The sequence below is a fragment of the Macaca thibetana genome, chromosome 19 (genome assembly GCF_024542745.1).
Source record: "Macaca thibetana thibetana isolate TM-01 chromosome 19, ASM2454274v1, whole genome shotgun sequence".
In the NCBI taxonomy this organism is placed as follows: Eukaryota; Metazoa; Chordata; class Mammalia; order Primates; family Cercopithecidae; genus Macaca; species Macaca thibetana.
In genome coordinates, this window is record NC_065596.1 from 25,302,994 (window position 1) to 25,321,437 (window position 18,444).

The following is an 18,444-nucleotide window of genomic DNA, read 5'->3' on the forward strand; positions in this document are numbered from 1 at the left end:
CCCACAGCTTCCAAGTCTACAACATCCAACATCTCTGTTCAAGGGAACAACCCAACTTAACCAGACTCCCTTTGCCCTGTTTCTGAAACACTTCAAGAAAGCATCTGATGGGTTGACTCGGTGCCATCCTTGGTCCCATCACTGTGACACGTTGTGCAAGCAAAGCATCAGAGGCTCATCCCTGTCTGTGGGAGCTCAGTGCTCAGCAAACAGGGGGGAGGTTTTACCTTGGAAATTGGCCAGACCCCAAAATATGTCTTTTACACATACTGCTCTTTTTTTTCTCTTTTTCAAAAAGAACCAAAAACTAAATAAAAACACCACCACTTCTGAGTGGTTTCTCATGAAGCCTCTCTTCCTGAGAGTGGGAGAGGCATGTTTGCAAATAAGATCAACCTTTGAGCTTTGCGCTGTTCGAGTTTAATACCTCTCCATATGAGGATGGCAGGCACAGGGCACACAAATATGGCTGAAACTCCTCTGGGGGATATATCTCACATTTGAGGAACATTCGGTACTTCTGTGACCAACGCAGAGCCACCTAACATGGCATCTGCTTAGCAATAATAGTAGCAGAACTGAGTCCAAGTCTTGTCTGTTGAGGGTTCTCCATGTGCCAGCCACTGACTATTCACCTTACATGATTAATATGTCATGCTAGGCCAGGCACAGTGGCTCACACCTGTAATCCCACTACTTTGGGAGGCCGAGGCAGGTGGATCACCTGAGGTCAGGAGTTCAGACCAGCCTGGCCAACATAGTGAAACCCCGTCTACTTAAAATACAAAAATCAGCCGGGCATGGGGGCACGTGCCTATAATCCCAGCTACCCAGGAGGCTGAGGCAGGAGAATAACTTGAACCCAGGAGGCAGAAGTTTCAGTGAGCCGAGATCGTGGCCACTGCGCTCCAGCCTGGGTGAGGGAGTGACACTATCTCAAAAAAATAAAATAAAATAAGTAAGAGATGTTAGCCAGGCACAGTGATTCACGCCTATAATCCCAGCATTTTGGGAGGCCAAGGCAGGCAGATCACCTGAGGTCAGGAATTCAAGACCAGCATGACAACATGATGAAACCCTGCCCCTTGTTATCACAGGAGTGGGGATGTGGCTTGCGTGCTGCCTAATCTTGCCTAGAACTAAGTATACCTGCTGTTCTTTTGCTTCTGGCTTAACCTTTGGTTACCCTAATTCCCTATTCTCCTGCCTCAAGAGGTGGCCACAGCAGCCCTGGACCTGCCCTCCTAGGGCTTATAGTAAAGTGAGGAGACAGACCTGTTCCCAGTGATGACCCAGAGTCATCACTCCCCTCTGGGAGGCCAGCAGGGGAGTCTTAATCGAGACTGGAGGATCCAGGAGGGCTTCCTGGCAGGGGAGGGGTCAGCTGTACTAGAGAACACATTAAGATCATTAATAATAAGAGCAGCCAGATGGCCAGGCATGGTGCGTCACGCCTGTAATCCCAGCACTTTGGGAGGCCGAGGCGGGCAGATCACAAGGTCAGGAGATCGAGACCATCCTGGCTAACACAGTGAAACCCTGTCTCTACTAAAAATATGAAAAAAAAAATTAGCCGGGCATGGTGGCGGGCACCTGTAATCCCAGCTACTCAGGAGGCTGAGGCAGGAGAATGGCATGAACCCGGGAGGCAGAGCTTGCAGTGAGCCAAGATCATGCCGCAGCACTGCAGCCTGGGTGTCAGAGCAAGACGGAAGGGAAGGGAAGGGAAGGGGAGGGGAGGGGAGGGGAGGGGAGGGGAGGGGGAGGGGGAGGGGAGGGGAGGGGAGGGGAGGGGAGGGGAGGGGAGGGGAGGGGAGGGGAGGGAAGGGAAGGGAGAAAGCAAGCAAGGAAGAAAGCAAGCAAGGAAGAAAGCAAGAAAGCAAGCAAGAAAGCAAGAAAGCAAGCAGGAAAGCAGGAAAGCAGGAAAGCAGGAAAGAAGGAAAGAAGGAAAGAAGGAAAGAGCAGCCAGGTCTCTCTGGTTGGAGTTGGTGCTTAGGAAAAATAAAATTTTAAAATTAAAATTTTTTTTGGCCGGGCGCAGTGGCTCACACCTGTAATTCTAGCACTTTGGGAGGCCGAGGCAGGTGGATTGACTGAGCTCAGGAGTTCAAGACCAGCCTGGCCAACATGGTGAAGCCTTGTCTGCTAAAAATACAAAAAAATTAACCAGACGTGGTGGTGCGTGCCTATAATCCCAGCTACTTGGGAGACTGAGGCATGAGAATCTCTTGAACCCAGGAGGAAGAGGTTGCAATGAACCAAGATTGCGCCACTGCACTTCAGCCTGGGCAACAGAGCGAGACTTGGCCACAAATAAAAAAATTTTTAAAATTGTTTAAACAGCAGCCAGGTGTCCATAGTGATATTTGTCAGGCATTGCACCAAAGAACTTTAATGCATTGTTCTCAGTCTTCCCACCTCAGCCTGCCGAAGTGCTGAGATTTCAGGTCTGAGCCACTGTGCCATGCTATGCCCATTTTTCAGATGAAGAATCATAAACCCCAGGAGATATCAATAATAATTGCTGCCATTTATTGACCAGCTAAATAAATAACTTTTTAAACCATTTAATTTATTTCTTTTCTTTTTCTTTTCTTTCTTTTTTTTTTTTTCCTGAAACAGGGTCTCACTCTCTCGCCCAGACTGGAGTGCAGTGGCACAACCTTGGCTCACCGCAACCTCCACCTCAAGTGATTCGGCCTCCCAAGTAGCTGGGATTCCAGGTGCGCACCACTACCACCCAGCTAATTTTTGTGTTTTTAGTACAGACGGGGTTTCACCATGTTGGCCAGGCTGGTCTTGAACTTCTGACCTCAAATGTGCGGGGGAAAGAAAGAGATCAGACTGTTACTGTGTCTATGTAGAAAAAGGAAGACATAAGAAACTCCATTTTGATCTGTACGAAGAAAAATTCTTCCGCCTTGAGATGCTGTTAATCTGTAACCCTAGCCCCAACCCTGTGCTCGCAGAAACATGTTCTGTATTGATTCAAGTTTAATGGATTTAGTGCTGTGCAGGATGTGCTTTGTAAAAATGTGTTTGCGGGGAGTATACTTGGTAAAAGTCGCCACCATTCTCCAGTCTCGAGTACTCAGGGACACAATGCATTGTGGAAGGCTGCAGGGACCTCTGCCCAAGAAAGCCTGGGTATTGTCCAAGGTTTCCCCACACTGAGACAGCCTGAGATATGGCCTCGTGGGAAGGGAAAGACCTGACCGTCCCCCAGCCTGACACCCGTAATGGGTCTGTGCTGAGGAGGATTAGTGAAAGAGGAAGGCCTCTTTTCAGTTGAGATAAGAGGAAGGCATCTGTCTCCTGCTCATCCCTGGGAATGGAAGATCTTGGTATAAAACCTGATCACACATTCTGTTTACTGAGATAGGAGAAAACCATCTTACGACTGGAGGTGAGACATGCTGGCAGCAATACTGCTCTTTACTGCACTGAGATGTTTATGTAAAGTCACACATAAATCTGGCCTACGTGCACATCTAGGCACAGCACCTTTTCTTAAACTTACTTATGACACAGAGTCCTTTCTCATATGCTTTCATGCTGACCCCCTCCCCACCATTACCCTATAGTCCTGCCACATGCCCCTCGCCAAGATAGTCGGGATAGTGATCAATAAATACTGAGGGAACTCAGAGACCAGTGCCGGTGCAGGTCCTCACTTGCTGAGCACCGGTCCCCTGGGCCCACTTTTCTTCCTCTATACTTTGTCTCTGTGCCTTATTTCTTTTCTCAGTCTCTCATCTCCACCTTGGGAGAAACACCCATGGGGTGGAGGGGCAGGCCCCCTTCAAAATGATCCACCCACCTCAGCCTCCCAAAGTGCTGGGATTACAGGCATGAGCCACCACGCCCAGCCACATATAACTTGTTTCTAAATAACTTATTTAACTAACACCACATGTTTTCACGAGCCCGTATTTTGTGGATGAGAAAAAAGAGGCAAGAGAAGCGATACCGGTTGCTTAGGATTCCCAGCTACCAATTGGTGGAAGCAGAATTTGAACCAAGGGAGTCTCTGGAGCCCTCATTCCCCATCTCCTCTTCTTGCTCTCCATGTCTTTCTCTCTTTCTCCCTTTCTGCTCCAAGTCCTCCTACATCACACCCTTCTGGACAAAGCTTCACATCTGACATTTTCTTTTTTGGGGTGGACAGAGTCTCACTCTGTCACCCAGGCTGGAGTACAGTGGCGCAATCATGGCTCACTGCAGCTTCAAACTCCGGGGCTTGAGCGATCCTCCAGCCTCAGCCTCCCAAGTAGCTGGGACGACAGGTATGTGCCACCACGCCTGGCTAATTTTCTTTTAATTTTTGTAGAGATGCGGGGGGTGGGGGCATATCTGAAATTTTTAAACCTTCCCTGACTGCCATGAGCATTCCTGGGTAGAAGCCACTCCGCGCCCTTACTTTGCTGGCATGGTTGCGGGACAGCAATTTGGCAATATCCTCTAGACCACAAATGTGCATGCCCTTTGGCCCAGGAAATCAGCTTCTGGGAATAAATATGACAGACACTGTCACATACAGGGGAAATGCCATGGACATGATGACCCAGGGAAGCACAGTTTGCAAGTACAAAAGGGCGGAAATACCCAAAAGAGGCCATCCCTGGAAGACAGTTTCAAAAATGATGGTGCATTCATGTAATGGAATACTACACATTTGTGAATGAATGAATGAACAAATGAATGAATGAGGTAGCTCAATATATCTGCCTATGGGAAAATCACCAAGATATGTTGCTAAGTGAAAAACAGAAAGAGAACAATGCCACCATTTTATTTTTTATTGGGAGACGGAAGAATAAGGAAATGGATTCATATTTGTTTAATTATACAAGCTTCTTGATGATCCTTTTGGATCCAGAAGTTTGAAAACCACAGCATCAAGAGGATGTCCATTGGGCATGGTGGCTCACACCTATAATCCCAGCACTTTGGGAGGCTGAGGAAGGTGGATCACCTAAGCTCAGTCTGGCCAACATGGTGAAACCCCATCTCTACTAAAAACACAAAAAAATTAGCTGGCTATGGTGGTGCAGGACTGTAATCCCAGCTACTTGGGAGGCTGAGGCGCAAGAATCACTTGAGCCTGGGAGGCGGAGGCTGCTGTGAACCGAGATCACGCCATTGCACTCCAGCCTGGGAGACAGAGCGAGAGTCTGTCTCAAAACAAACAAACTAACAAACACAAAAAAAATAGGATGCCCATTGGAGATCTCCATTCACTATTTTTTCAGATGATATTTCAGCACTTGAGTGAAGAAAATGTCTGGTCCAAACACTCAAGGAATTTAGACTCTTGACAGAGAAACACACAGAAGCAAGCAGATATGCCCAGAACCAAACTTGCTTTTTCTTCTGAGCCTGCTTCTTCAGAGCAGCCTCTGACCCTCCAGGTCCCTCAGAGGAGGCCCTGGAGACAGGAGCTGGGGAGTCCAGAGAGGTGAGGGAAACCCAGATGGTGATGGCATCGTCCAGAGAAGGAACATAACAATGGCCACAGATTCCCAATTTGGAAATAACTCAGCAGAACAAGAGTCACAGAAAATTCAGAGATTTCCAAGAGACCAGCCTCCATGTTTCCATAGAAATTCACCTACATACATCCAGGGTGAGAGACCCCAAGCATCAGATATGTCATACACAAGCATCAGATCTAAGTTAGAGAGGGCACCCGGGGACAGAAAGCTTCAAGCCAGCCAAAAGCCGTAAGAGGGATTTTACAGAAAGATATAATAATGTGGGGCTGGGCACAGTGGCTCATGCCTGCAACCCCAGCACTTTGGGAGGCTAAGGTGGGAGGATTGCTCTAGGCTAGGAATTCAAGACCAGCCTGAGTAACATAGCGAGACCCTGTCTTTACAATAAATTTAAAAACTAGCTGGGCGTGTTCGCATATGCCCATGGTCCCAACTACCCAGGAGGCTGAGGTGGAGTTGAGCCCAGGAGGTGGAGGCTGCAATGAGCCATGATAGCGCCACTGCACTCCAGCCTCAGTGAAATAGTGAGACCCTGTCTAAAAAAAAATAAAAATAAAAAGGATATAAGGATGTCAGAGAACAGGGACCAGAGCTGTTAGTCGGCCTCACGGAGACCCTGGCCAGGACAGACACCTCTGGGGACCAGGAAGTCTCTCAGGTTCTATCTCTTTTTTTTTTTTTTTTTTTTTTTTTTTTTGAGACAGAGTCTCGCTCTGTCGCCCGGGCTGGAGTGCAGTGGCTGGATCTCAGCTCACTGCAAGCTCCGCCTCCCGGGTTCACGCCATTCTCCTGCCTCAGCCTCCCGAGTAGCTGGGACTACAGGCGCCCACCACCACGCCCGGCTAATTTTTTGTATTTTTTAGTAGAGACGGGGTTTCACCGTGTTAACCAGGATGGTCTCGATCTCCTGACCTCGTGATCCGCCCGTCTCGGCCTCCCAAAGTGCTGGGATTACAGGCTTGAGCCACCGCGCCCGGCCTCAGGTTCTATCTCTTAGGATTTGGCTCTCTGAATCTCTCACCTCTCATTTCTCTCTCATCTCGCTGTCTATGCTGTGTCTCTATCTCTTTCAATCTTTCTGTCTCCCAGCCCTTATCTCTGAGTGTGTCTCTCTGTTTCTCTCTTTCTCCCTCCCTCTCGCTCTCTCCCTTCTTCCTCCCTCCCTCTCTCTCCCTCTTTCCCTCCCTCCCTCTCTCTCCCTCTTTCCCTCCCTCCCTCTCTCTCTCTCTCCCTCCTTCCCTTCCTCTCTCTCTCTCCCTCTCCTTCCCTCCCTCCTCTCCTCTCCCTACTGCAGGTTGGTCTATAACCCTTATCTCCCCCAGACCTGCTGGAGTTCTGGTATTAATCTGTTTATGGTCTGTTTCCCTCCACTAGAACACGGTCTTCATTAAAGGCAGAGATTTTTGTGTCTTATTTTCTGCTGTATCCCCAGCGCCTGGGATACTGACTGGCTCAATAAATATACGTTGAGTGAAGAATGAATGAATTACCATTCTCATGAACATTATTATTTGATGGCAACTGTAAAGCAACAATAACAATAATTGTCACTGCCACTGCTGCTATTGTTGGTATATCTGCTTTTTATTTATTACACACTATGTCCCCGAAATTGAGCTAAGCAGTTCCTTGTTTAAGCTTTACAGACCATGCTGTATGCCCTTTTTTCTTTCTTTCTTTCTTTTTTTTTGACAGAGTCTCGCTCTGTCACCCAGGCTGGAGTGCAGAGGCCTGATCTTGGCTCACTGCAACCTCCACCTCCCAGGTTCAAGTGATTTTCCTGACTCCCTAGTAGCTGGAATTATAGGCATGTGCCACCATGCCAGCTAATTTTTGTATTTTTAGTAAAGATGGGTTTGTGTCATGTTGGCCAGGCTGGCCTTGAACTCCTGACCTCAGCTGATCCTCCTGCCTCGGCCTCCCAAAGTGCTGGGATTAAAGGGGTCAGCCACTGCGCCTGCGCCCCAGCCCCCAACCTTTTTGTTTTGTTTTGTTTTGTTTGTTTGTTTGTTTTTGAGACAGGTCTGGCTCTGTCACCCAAGCTGTAGTGCGGTGGCGCGAAGGTGGCTCACCGCAGCCTCTAACTCCTGGGCTCACACAGTCCTTCCGCCTCAACCTCCCAAAGTGCTAGAATTTCAGGCCTGAGCCACCGCGCCCTACTATGCCCATTTTCCAGATAAAGAATCTGAGGGCTCTCGAGGAGAAACCACTTGCTCAACATGAGCCCAGGTCTTGTCTGACCCCAAAGCCCATGGGTTTAGGCTGGGTGGAAGGACAGCCTGGCGGGCTCAGGATCTGTCGCATCACAAGTTGAAACCTCAGCTCTGCCACTTGGCAACCGCGAGTCGTTAGTAAGCTGCTGAATCTCTCCGCGTGCCTCCGTTTCCTCACCTGGGATGTGGGCGTCCTCACACGGGAAGCCGCCTCTTCTAGAGCGCGCTGAGGGAGCGAGCGCGCGTCTGTAGCGGGACTGAGCGCTCGGGGAGACCTGCGCAGGCGCACGCGCGCCGGGGCGTGGTGAGGGCGCAGCCTGGGTGACGCCCCCGCGCCAGAGGGGACTCGCCGTCAACTCCCCTCCCCTCCCGTCACTTGTCTGGAACTTGAAGAAGTGGGTATTCTTCTTCCCACCCCAGGCACTGACGGAGCGGCCCCCCGGGGATTCCAGGACCTGAGCTCCGGGAGCTGGACTCGCAGCGGCCGCGGCAGAGCGAGCGGCCCCGGGAAGCGAGAAGGAGACGCCCGCCGGAGGCCCAGCTGCCCGGGGCAACTCATATGGCCGCCGCATGGCCGCCGCTGCTGCTGGCGCTACTGGCGCTGTCCTGGCCACCCCCAGGAACCGGTGAGTGACCCCCGCGCAGTCCGGCGGCCCCTCTCTCGCTCCCAGCTCCGCATCCAGGCCGGGTACTCGGCCCCTGGGTCCCCGAAGATGACGGCGCCACCCACCCCCCATCTCTGCCCCGGGGTTTGAAGGAACACAGGGCGAGGGCAGGACCCTCCTCGTAGCCATCCGGAGAGCGGTCGGAGTTGGGTTTAGAACTTCCTCGAAATTGGCAGCAACACAGGGTGGGCACAAGACCCTCCTCTGGGCCCCTCGGAAAGGGGATGGAGTTGAGTGCGGACATTTCCCAAAAAGGCAAGAGAATCTCGGAAAATCAGCAGATGGTGACTCATGCGGGATTACCTTACCCAGGTTCCTGCTCAGCACACCCAGGCCATAACCCAGCAGCCTGCTGGCGGGCTGGGTCTGGACAGAGAGGATGGTTGAAGTTGGGGAGGCGGACAGTGGGTGACACTTGACACCGTTACCCCTCTGACCCCCAATGTCTGACTCCAGGCGACTGGCCATTCATTCATTCTTTCATTCTTTTTTTTGAGACAGTCTCACTCCATCATCCAGGCTGGAGTGCAGTGTCCTGATCTTGGCTCACTGCAGCCTCCTCCTCCCGGGTTCAAGCGATTCTCCTGCTTCAGTCTCCCGAGTAACTCGGATTACAGACATGTGCCACCATGCCTGGCTAATATTTTTGTATTTTTAGCAGACAGGATTTCACCATGTTGGCCAGGCTGGTCTCAAACTCCTGATGAATATATATATTATATATTATTGTTATATATTATAATAATATATATTATATATTATGTATTATATAACAATAATATATAATAATATACAATATATTTCTTAAATATATATTAAATATATTATATATTTATAACATTTATATAATAAATAATATATATTTTGTTATACATTTAATGAGGAAATAAATATTTATTTTATTATTTATTTATATATTTTATGTGTGTGTATATATACGTATATATATAGTGTGGGTGTGTGTATGTGTGTGTATGAGAGAGAGAGACAAGGTCTTGCTCTGTTGCCCAGGCTGGAGTGCAGTGGCACAATCTGGGCTCACTGCAACCTGGACTTCCCAGGCTCAAGCTATCCTCACTGTGGCTTCTGGAGTAGCTGGGATTATAGGTGCTCACCACCACACCTGGCTAATTTTTTTGTATTTTTGGTAGAGATAGGGTTTCGCTATGCTGCCCAGGCTGATTGCAGCCAAACACAGTGGCTCATGCCTGTAATCCCAACACTTTGGGAGGCTGACATGGGAGGATCACTTGAGCTTAGGAATTCAAAACCAGCCTGGGCAACATGGCAAGACCCCATCTCTATAAAAATAATTAACTAAATAAAAATTTGAAAATAGAAAAGAATACATAGGACTATGTTTATTAGTGTCAATAAGCGCTGACACATGTCGAGGACCTACTATGTGCTAGGGCCCTTAGCAGAAAGATTTTTATATAGGACCTGGGGGGTTAGAGGTCAGTCTCTGACCACCCAAGTTCAAATCCCACCTCTGCCACTAAACCTCTGTATGACTTGGAGGATGCTATACTCTGTGTCGGTTTCCCTGTCTGTAAAGTGATGTTAACAGTAGTGCTGGCCTCAGGGGGCTATTTGAGGATTAAATGCCAAGATATATGTGAAGCACCCAGAATAGCCCCTGATCTGTGTCAGCGCCCTGTGAGTGTGCACTGTTCTAAGTCTCATTGTACAAACTAGGAAAAAGAATGAGACAGGTTAAGTAACCGGCCTGAAGCCTCACTATAATTGCCTTCCTCTTGTGCCACGATCCCCCACATTCTTCCAGCCAGGACCTACCCGGAGTAATAATACAGCTTTTCATGGATTTGAACATCCAGGATTTCTCCCTATTTTCTACATTGAGGGTATTCTAACCCCTAATGGCAATTGTGCTGTAAATAACGACAGTCATGGTATGTGAAAGCTACGACACCGGTGTGATGAAAAAGTTCAGGGCCAGGTGCGGTGGCTCACACCTGTAATCCCAGCACTTTGGGAGGCCGAAGCAGGAGGAACACTTGAGGTCAGGAGTTCAAGACCAGCCTGGCCAACATGGTGAAACCTCATCTCTGCTAAAAATATATAAAAAATTAGCCGGGTGTGGTGGTGGGAGCCTGTCATCCCAGCTACACGGAAAGCTGAGGCAGGAGAACTGCTTGAACTCCGGAGGCAGAGCTTGCAATGAGCAGAGATCGTGCCACTGCACTCCACCTAGGCGACACAGCGAGACTCCATCTCAAAAAAAAAGAAAAGAAAAAGTCTGGAGCTATATAGTGGTGACAGTTGCACAACATTGTGAAATGTGTGTAGTGCCACTGAACTGTATGCTTTAAATGGCTTAAATGGTAAATTTAGTTTTTAACCACATATTTACCATAATTTTTAAAATCAATGATGTTGAGATTGAGGGAAATACGGTAATAACAGAAGAAATATGGTAATAAATAGCCAAAGTGAAGGAGCAAGGCCAAGTTGCAGACCATCCCAGATGCCCTTACCCTCCTCGCCTGCCATGACCCCAACTAGTGCCCCAGTCCCCCCTCCCCCCACACCCCACCGTCCACCAGGGCTCCAGGGCCCCAGCGTGCAATTGCACGCCCAGGTGCCCAGGCTCCCGGAGCCCCTCCCTATCTAGCCCAGGAATGCCCCGGGTCTGACACCTTCTCTTCGGTTCTCCGCAGGGGACATCGTCGTGCAGGCACCCACCCAGGTGCCCGGCTTCTTGGGCGACTCCGTGACGCTGCCCTGCTACCTACAGGTGCCCGGCATGGAGGAGACTCACGTGTCACAGCTGACTTGGTCGCGGCATGGTGAATCCGGCAGCATGGCCATCTTCCACCCAACGCAGGGCCCCAAGTATTCGGAGCCCAAACGGCTGGAATTCGTGGCCACCAGACTGGGCACGGAGCTGCGGGATGCCTCGCTGAGGATGTTCGGGTTGCGCGTCGAGGATGAAGGCAGCTACACCTGTGTGTTCTTCATCTTCCCGCAGGGCAAAAGGAGCGTGGATATCTGGCTCCGAGTGCTTGGTGAGCAGGGGTTTTGGGGAGGCTGAATGAAAGGCGGAGACTTGGTGGGAGGATCAGGGAAGTCGGCAGAGTGGGGAGGCCGGGGAGGCCAGGGAGGGAGGGAGATTCCCTCCACAGCAGATTCCCTGGGGACAAAAGGAGATGGGGGTGGGGTCAGGGGAGCGCATGGGGGGAGGGGCTGCAGGGCAGGAAGGCAGCAGAGATCTCCTGGCGTAAGGACCCCCAATCTTGGGGTCAGAACACCCTGAGGCAGAGGGAGGGGTATATTGGAAAAGGAGTTTGGAGGGAACCCGGAAGGGAGGAGGCCTGGGTGGCCTCTTCTTGGCCCCGCCTTTCCTCATCTGTAAAAGGGTTGGTGACAATAGTATCACCCTTGGAAAGCTGTCCTCAGTGTCCCAGTGCAGCCTTAGAGCTTCACCGCTGGCCCATGTGAGCCCCTTAGAGCTGTCAGTTACTGTTACTTTATTTGGTGAAAAAGGAGAAAGTTGAAACAGACAGACAGGAAAGCAAGGATCCTGATACCCAAAAGAGGAGGGGATCTGCTTTCATTTTCATGAGCTCCATGAGGCCCTCCTCTTGGAACTTGAGCAAGAAATCTCTGTGCCTCAGTTTCCTCATCTGTGGGATGGGGATCACCATGAGGATTCAAGAAAACTGACCCTGTTTTTTTTTGAGCCAGAGTTTAGCTCTGTCGCCCAGGCTGGAGTGCAGTGGTGTGGTCACAGCAGGTCCTCACTGCAGCCTGGAACTCCTGCGCGCAAGGGATGTTCCTGCGCTCCCTGTAGGTGGAATTACAGGAATGTGCCACCACACCCAACTTGTTTTTGTTTTGTTTTATTTTGTTTTGTTTTGTTTTGTTTAAGCTTATGTGCCAAGAACTATTCCAGGCCTGTGCATGAGAAACTCATGAAATGTCAAGGGCTTGGAACTGTGCCTGGCACACAACACCCGACCACAGGCAGCTGTTGTCACTCCAGCAAGCCTGGGATTCCAGGTATCATGGTTTAGGATGAGGGTAAAACAGAAACAGCGAGTCAAGTTAAGGAGAAATCTTCGGTAAATAATACAGGTAATGATGGGGAAGCAAGTTCCAGGTTTGGGAATCACCAGGATGATGATTAAGAGATGGTCAAGGTGGTTTTGGAGTCAGACAGACCTTATGTGAAAGCCTAGCTCTGCTGCTTACAGCTGTGTCACCGTGGGCAAGTCACTTCCCTTCTCAACTTCAGGGCTTAGGCTTCCTCTCCTCCACTGAGCCCCAGACTAGCATAATCCCCTTTGGGTTTCCCCTTCCCAGCCCTGCCCTCTCCGAGTCATCACTGCCTAGGAAAGAGTCTGTCTGCCCCCTTGGACTGTACCCATGAGGGCAGAACCAGGGCTATTTTGGTCACTGCTGGGCCCCAGCACTTTCCAGCAAACAGTATTTATGGAGCACTTATTATGTGCCATTCTGACAGCTTCACCTGCATATTCTTATTGCCTATGGTGCCATCATTACCCCTGTCGACAGACAAGGAAACTGAGGCACAGACTTGCCCAAGACCACCCAGCTGCTCAGGGACACAGCAGGGGTTTAAACCATGCCATCCTTTTTTTTTTTCTTTTTCTTTTTTTGAGACAGAATCTCACTCTGTTGCCCAGGCTGGAGAGCAGTGACACAATCTCGGCTCACTGCAACCTCCACCTCTCAAGTTCAAGCAATTCTCCGGCCTCAGCCTCCCAAGTAACTGGGATTACTGGTGTGTGCCACCACACCCTGGCTCATTTTTAGTAGAGACAGTTTCCCCGTGTTGGCCAGGCTGGTCTCGAACTCCTGACCTCAAGTGATCCACCAACCTCAGCCTCCCAAAGTTCTGGGATTATAGGCATGAGCCACCCCGCCCAGCCACCATGCCATCCTGTACCCTTAATGAATGCCTCCTTCTACCACAGAGGGGTTCATTGAATGACCTGTTGCTTTTGTTCCTCTTCCCAGCCAAGCCACAGAACACAGCTGAGGTTCAGAAGGTCCAGCTCACTGGAAAGCCAGTGCCCGTGGCCCGCTGCGTCTCCACAGGGGGTCGCCCGCCGGCCCATATCACCTGGCACTCAGACCTGGGCGGGATGCCCAATACCAGCCAGGCGCCAGGGTTCCTGTCTGGCACAGTCACTGTCACCAGCCTCTGGATTTTGGTGCCCTCAAGCCAGGTGGACGGCAAGAGTGTGACCTGCAAGGTGGAGCACGAGGGCTTTGAGAAGCCTCAGCTGCTGACTGTGAACCTCACCGTCTACTGTGAGTGTGCCCGAGTCAGTGACGGCAAGATCCACTGCCAGGCTGCCCCCACCACTGTCTACACTGACTCCCCAAGGCACTGTAGGCATTGCTTCCTTCATCTGCACTGGCTCCCCTGACTCTTGTCTACACGACCCACCCCCATTGTCTGCACCAGCTCCCCTGGGCCGTAAACAACACTGTCCCTATTGCCTACACCAATTTACTCGGGCCATAGTCAATGCTGGTACCCAGATTGTCTGCCCTGGCTCCTCTAGCCACTGTCTGCACGGATACCCCACACTCTGTTGACTCCCTTGAGCACAGTCTACACTGCCCCCAAACTGCCTGCACCTGCTTCCCCAGGCAACTATCCACAATGACTTTCCCCACATTGCTACACTGGTTCTCCTGGCCACAATCAGCACTGCCGCCCTTCTTGTCTACACCCACTCCCTTGTCCATTTCTTTCTTTTTTTCTTTCTTTTTTTTTTTTGAAATAAGTTCTCACTGTGTCACCCAGGCTGAAGTACAGTGGCACAGTCTCGGCTCACTGTAACCTCTGCCTCCCAAGTTCAGGTGGTTCTCCTACCTCAGCCTCCCAAATAGCTGGGATTACAGGTGCATGCCACCACACCTGGCTAATTTTTGTATTTTTAGTAGACAGGGTTTCACCATGTTGGCCAGGCTGTTCTCAAACTCCTGACCTCAGGTGATCTGCCTGCCTCGGCCTCCCAAAGTGTGCTGGAATTATAGGCATGAGCCATCGTGCGTGGCCTTTTTTTTTTTTTTCCCTTTGGACAGGTTCTCGCTCTGTCAACCAGGCTGGAGTGTAGGGGCATGATCATGGCTCCTATAGCCTCAACCTTCCAGGCTCAAGCGATCCTCCTCCCTCAGCCTCCCAAGTAACTGGGACTACAGGTACAGCCACCATGCCCAGCTAATTTTACAATTTTTTGTAGAGAGAGTTTTGCTATGTTGCCCAGGCTGGTGTCAAACTCCTAGGCTCAAGTGATCCTCCCACCCCAGTCTCCCGAAGTGCTGAGATTACAGGCGTGAGCCACTGCATCTAGCCTCTTGTCCATTTTCTACACTGCCTTACCATTGTCTACATTGGCTCTTCTGGGCCGCAGACAGCACTATCCCCATTGTCTACACCAGCTATTTCGGCCATCAGCTGTGGGGTGTTTTCACTGTCTCACATGGTGTCTACACTGGCTCCTATGACCACTGTCTATATAAACACCCCACTTTTTCTACACTGGTTCTCCTAGGCACTCTCTAAAGTGCCCCTCGACACTGTCTACACTGACTCCCTGGAGAACTGTCTGCATTCACCTCCCACATTGTATCGACCAGTTCCCCTGAGCCACGATCGACCATCTCTGCCGGGTGCTGGCTGCATTGATCTTCCCACGTTGTTTGTGCTGGCTCCCCTCAGCAGTGTCTGCAGAGTCCCCCAGTGTAGTCTCCATGCTCCTCTGCCCAATGTTGTCTACACTGGCTCACTTACAGGCTATGGAGTCTCACCCCACATCACCACACTGGCCTCCTTGTGTTCTGTCTGCACGGCCCCTGACAGCATCTGTCCTGGTTCTCCTGCACGGCGTTACCTCCAGCAGCTCCCTCACAGCGTCATCGACATTGACACCCACACGTTTATCTCCACCGACAGCCCCAGGGACTCTCTAACCAGTGCTGTCTAACAGAAATAGCACGCAAGCTGCATATAGGATTTTAAATTCTCCAGCAGCCACCCCATTAAAAAAATTAAAAGAAAGAGGCCAGGCACGGTGGCTCACGCCAGCACTTTGGGAGGCTGAGGCAGGTGGCTCACCTGAGGTCAGGCATTCAAGACCAGCCTGACCAATGTGGTAAAACTCCGTCTTTACTAAAAAATGCAGAAATTAGCCAGGCATGGTGACGGGTGTCTGTGATCCCAGCTACTGGCCAGGCTGAGGCAGGAGAATCACTTGAACCTGGGAGGCAGAGGTTGCAGTGAGCGAGATCGTGCCATTGCACTCCAGCCTGGGCAACAGAGCAAGACTCCATCTCAAAAACAAAAAAAGAAAAAAAAAGAGATGAAATTTATTTGTTTCTTTATTTATCTATTTATTTATTTGAGGCGGGGTCTTACTGTGTCACCCAGACTGGAGTGCGGTGGCACAGCTCACTGCAGCCTCAACCTCCTGGGCTTAAGTGATCCTCCCACTTCAGCCTCAGTCTCCTGAGTAGCTGGGACTACAGGCATGTGACACCATGCCCAGCTAATTTTGTGTGTGTGTGTGTGTTTGATGGAGTCTTGCTCTGTCACCCAGGCTAGAGTGCAGTGGCGCGATATCAGCTCACTGCAGCCTCCGCCTCTCAGATTCAAGTGATTCTCCTGCCTCAGCCTCCCGAGTAGCTGGGATTACAGGCCCTGGCTACAGTGCCTGGCTAATTTTTGTATTTGTAGTAGAGACGGGGTTTCACCATGTTGGCCAGGCTGGTCTCAAACTCCTGACCTCATGATCCCCATACCTTGGCCTCCCAAAGTGCTGGGATTACAGATGTGAGCCACCACACCTGGCCTTTTTAAATTTTTTTGTAGGGACAGGATATCCCTATGTTGCCCAGGCTGGTCTCGAACTCCTGGGCTCAAGTGATCCTCCTGCTTCAACCCTCCAAGGTACTGGAATTACAGGCATGAGCCACTGTGCCTGGCCAAAGTTAATTTTCATAATTGCCTTTACGTACCCCAATATACCCAAAATATTATTTCAACTTGTAATTTTTTTAAATTATTCTTGAGATCTTTCCCATTTGTTTTGCCCTAGTAAAGCCTTTGAAATTTGGTGTGTATTTTGGCCTGGCTATATTTCGGGTGCTCAGTAGTCACATGTGGCCAGTAAGTGCCACATTGGACAGCTAGACTAAGGTCCCACATCGTCTACACTGGCTCATCCAAATACTGTCTACACACACACACACAGGGCCTGTCTTAATTTCACCAGCTCCCGGGGGCACACTCTATATGTGGGGGTGATCTCACCCCCACCACAACATTTCAACACTGGCCTGACAATATAGCATCTACTGTAATATTCCAACACCCTGTCTACACTGAGCCCATCAGTAATATCTACACAAGCTCTTCTAGGCATCATTCATACTGTTCCTCCCATCATTGTCTATACTGCCTACTCCCCCGCCAGGCAAGTGGTACACAGATTCCCTCAGGTACTGTCTATCCTGGAGTCCCTCAACACTGTCACTGGGTCTGAGCGAGGAGGAGATCTACACTGACTCCTACCCCTCACCCCCCAAAAAACCCTGTCCCATTGGGGCCTGTCCCCTGAGGACATCGAAAGGCCCTCACTGTCAATCACATCGGGGATGGCTGAGCAGCAGCCTAGAGCAGGGTTATCCAGGACTCTTTCCCGCAGGACTTGTCGGAGCCTTGAATACACTGCCGTGTGTTATGAGTGGTCATTGCCTATGAGTGAGAAAAGGAGGAGGCCTTTTCCCGCAGGACACCCAAGACATGCCTGGTCCGGGCCACCCAGGAAAGCTAGTGGAGAAAAGCAGGTCCTCAGAAGCCCTCTCCATGTGCCCACTGACCACAGACTCCCAGGCTTCTGCTCTCTGCGGCACCCCATCTCCCTAGACGACTCCTAGGCCTCTGCAGCTCCCGCTGTTTTCCAAATATCCCCAGGCCTTTTCCTGCAGTGATGTGAATCCCACGTAGCCCTCGGCTCCCCAAAGTCTCCCTGTCTCTGAACCTCTGTGTCCATTTCCTGCAGACCCCCCAGAGGTATCCTTCTCTGGCTATGATAACAACTGGTACCTCAGCCAGAATGAGGCCACCCTGACCTGCGACGCTCGCAGCAACCCAGAGCCCACAGGCTACAACTGGAGCACGTGAGTCCTGGGTCTCAGGGAGGAGGGCCTGGGGGTGTGGATTTGTGGGTCTGAGGGAGGAGACGCTGGGGGCCTGGACTCCTGGGACTGAGGGAGGAGGGGCTGGACCTGGACCCCTGGGTCTGAGGGAGGAGAGGCTAGGGGCCTGGAATCCTGGTCTAAGAGAGCAGGGGGATTCAGAAAAGAAAAAAAGAGGAGGGAAGAGATGCCCAGTGGGGGGCATCTCTGTTTTGCAGTTGAGGCGTTTAGCAGGTGGTTTAATCCTGGCTGGTGGATGCACCTGCTCTTGGGGTGTGCCTGCTCTGTGCCCGGTACTTCCCCTGAATCCCACGTGACCCCATGCTGTGCAGAGTCAGCAGCTGTTGTCATGCCCAGGTTAAAGACCAGCCACGAGAGGGCAGAAGCGGCCCTTGAATCAGCCCTGGCTCCAAAGCTGGTCCTCCGCCTCTTGGCCAAGCTTGTCTAACCTGCAGGCCGCATAATTTGTAAACTTTCTTAAATCATTATGAGATTTTTTTTTTGCAATTTTTTTTTTAGCTCATCAGCTATCATTAGTGTTAGTGTATTTTATGTATGGCCCAAGAGAGTTCTTCTTCTTCCAGTGTGGCCCAGGGAAGCCAAAAGATTGGACACCCCCACGCTAGACTGTAACCACCTCACCGTCACCTTGTGTAACCTACTTGGTTATCTCTGGATGGAGCAAGTACTATCCCCATTGTCTAGATCAGAAAGTTGAGGCTCACAGCAATAAGATTTCCCCAGATTCATACTGAAGCTGGGGTCAAGAGCAGGGTAAGAAAAAGGCAAAGGGATAATACGAAATTTTATAATGCATAATTTTACATAATTTACATAATTTTACTGAACCACCTTTTGTTTTTTTAAGAAGGG

At 50.5% G+C, this 18,444-nt stretch overlaps 1 protein-coding gene across 10 annotated transcripts in view; it reads left to right on the plus strand.

Moving 5' to 3' along the window:
• The first annotated feature begins 8,001 nt into the window (after window positions 1–8,001).
• PVR (PVR cell adhesion molecule) overlaps window positions 8,002–18,444 on the plus strand; it is a 102,472-nt gene continuing 92,029 nt past the window's right edge. For 9 of the 10 annotated variants that reach the window (XR_007721758.1, XR_007721756.1, XR_007721759.1 and 6 more), the window contains exons 1-4: window positions 8,024–8,334; window positions 11,055–11,402; window positions 13,378–13,674; window positions 17,436–17,553. Coding sequence is in view for 6 of the 10 variants with exons in the window: in XM_050772239.1 (XP_050628196.1) it covers window positions 8,268–8,334; window positions 11,055–11,402; window positions 13,378–13,674; window positions 17,436–17,553 (830 nt within the window). In the remaining 4 variants the exon portion in view is untranslated. Of the gene's footprint in view, window positions 8,335–11,054; window positions 11,403–13,377; window positions 13,675–17,435; window positions 17,554–18,444 lie in introns of all 10 variants that reach the window. The other variant, XM_050772235.1, reaches the window with a different exon arrangement.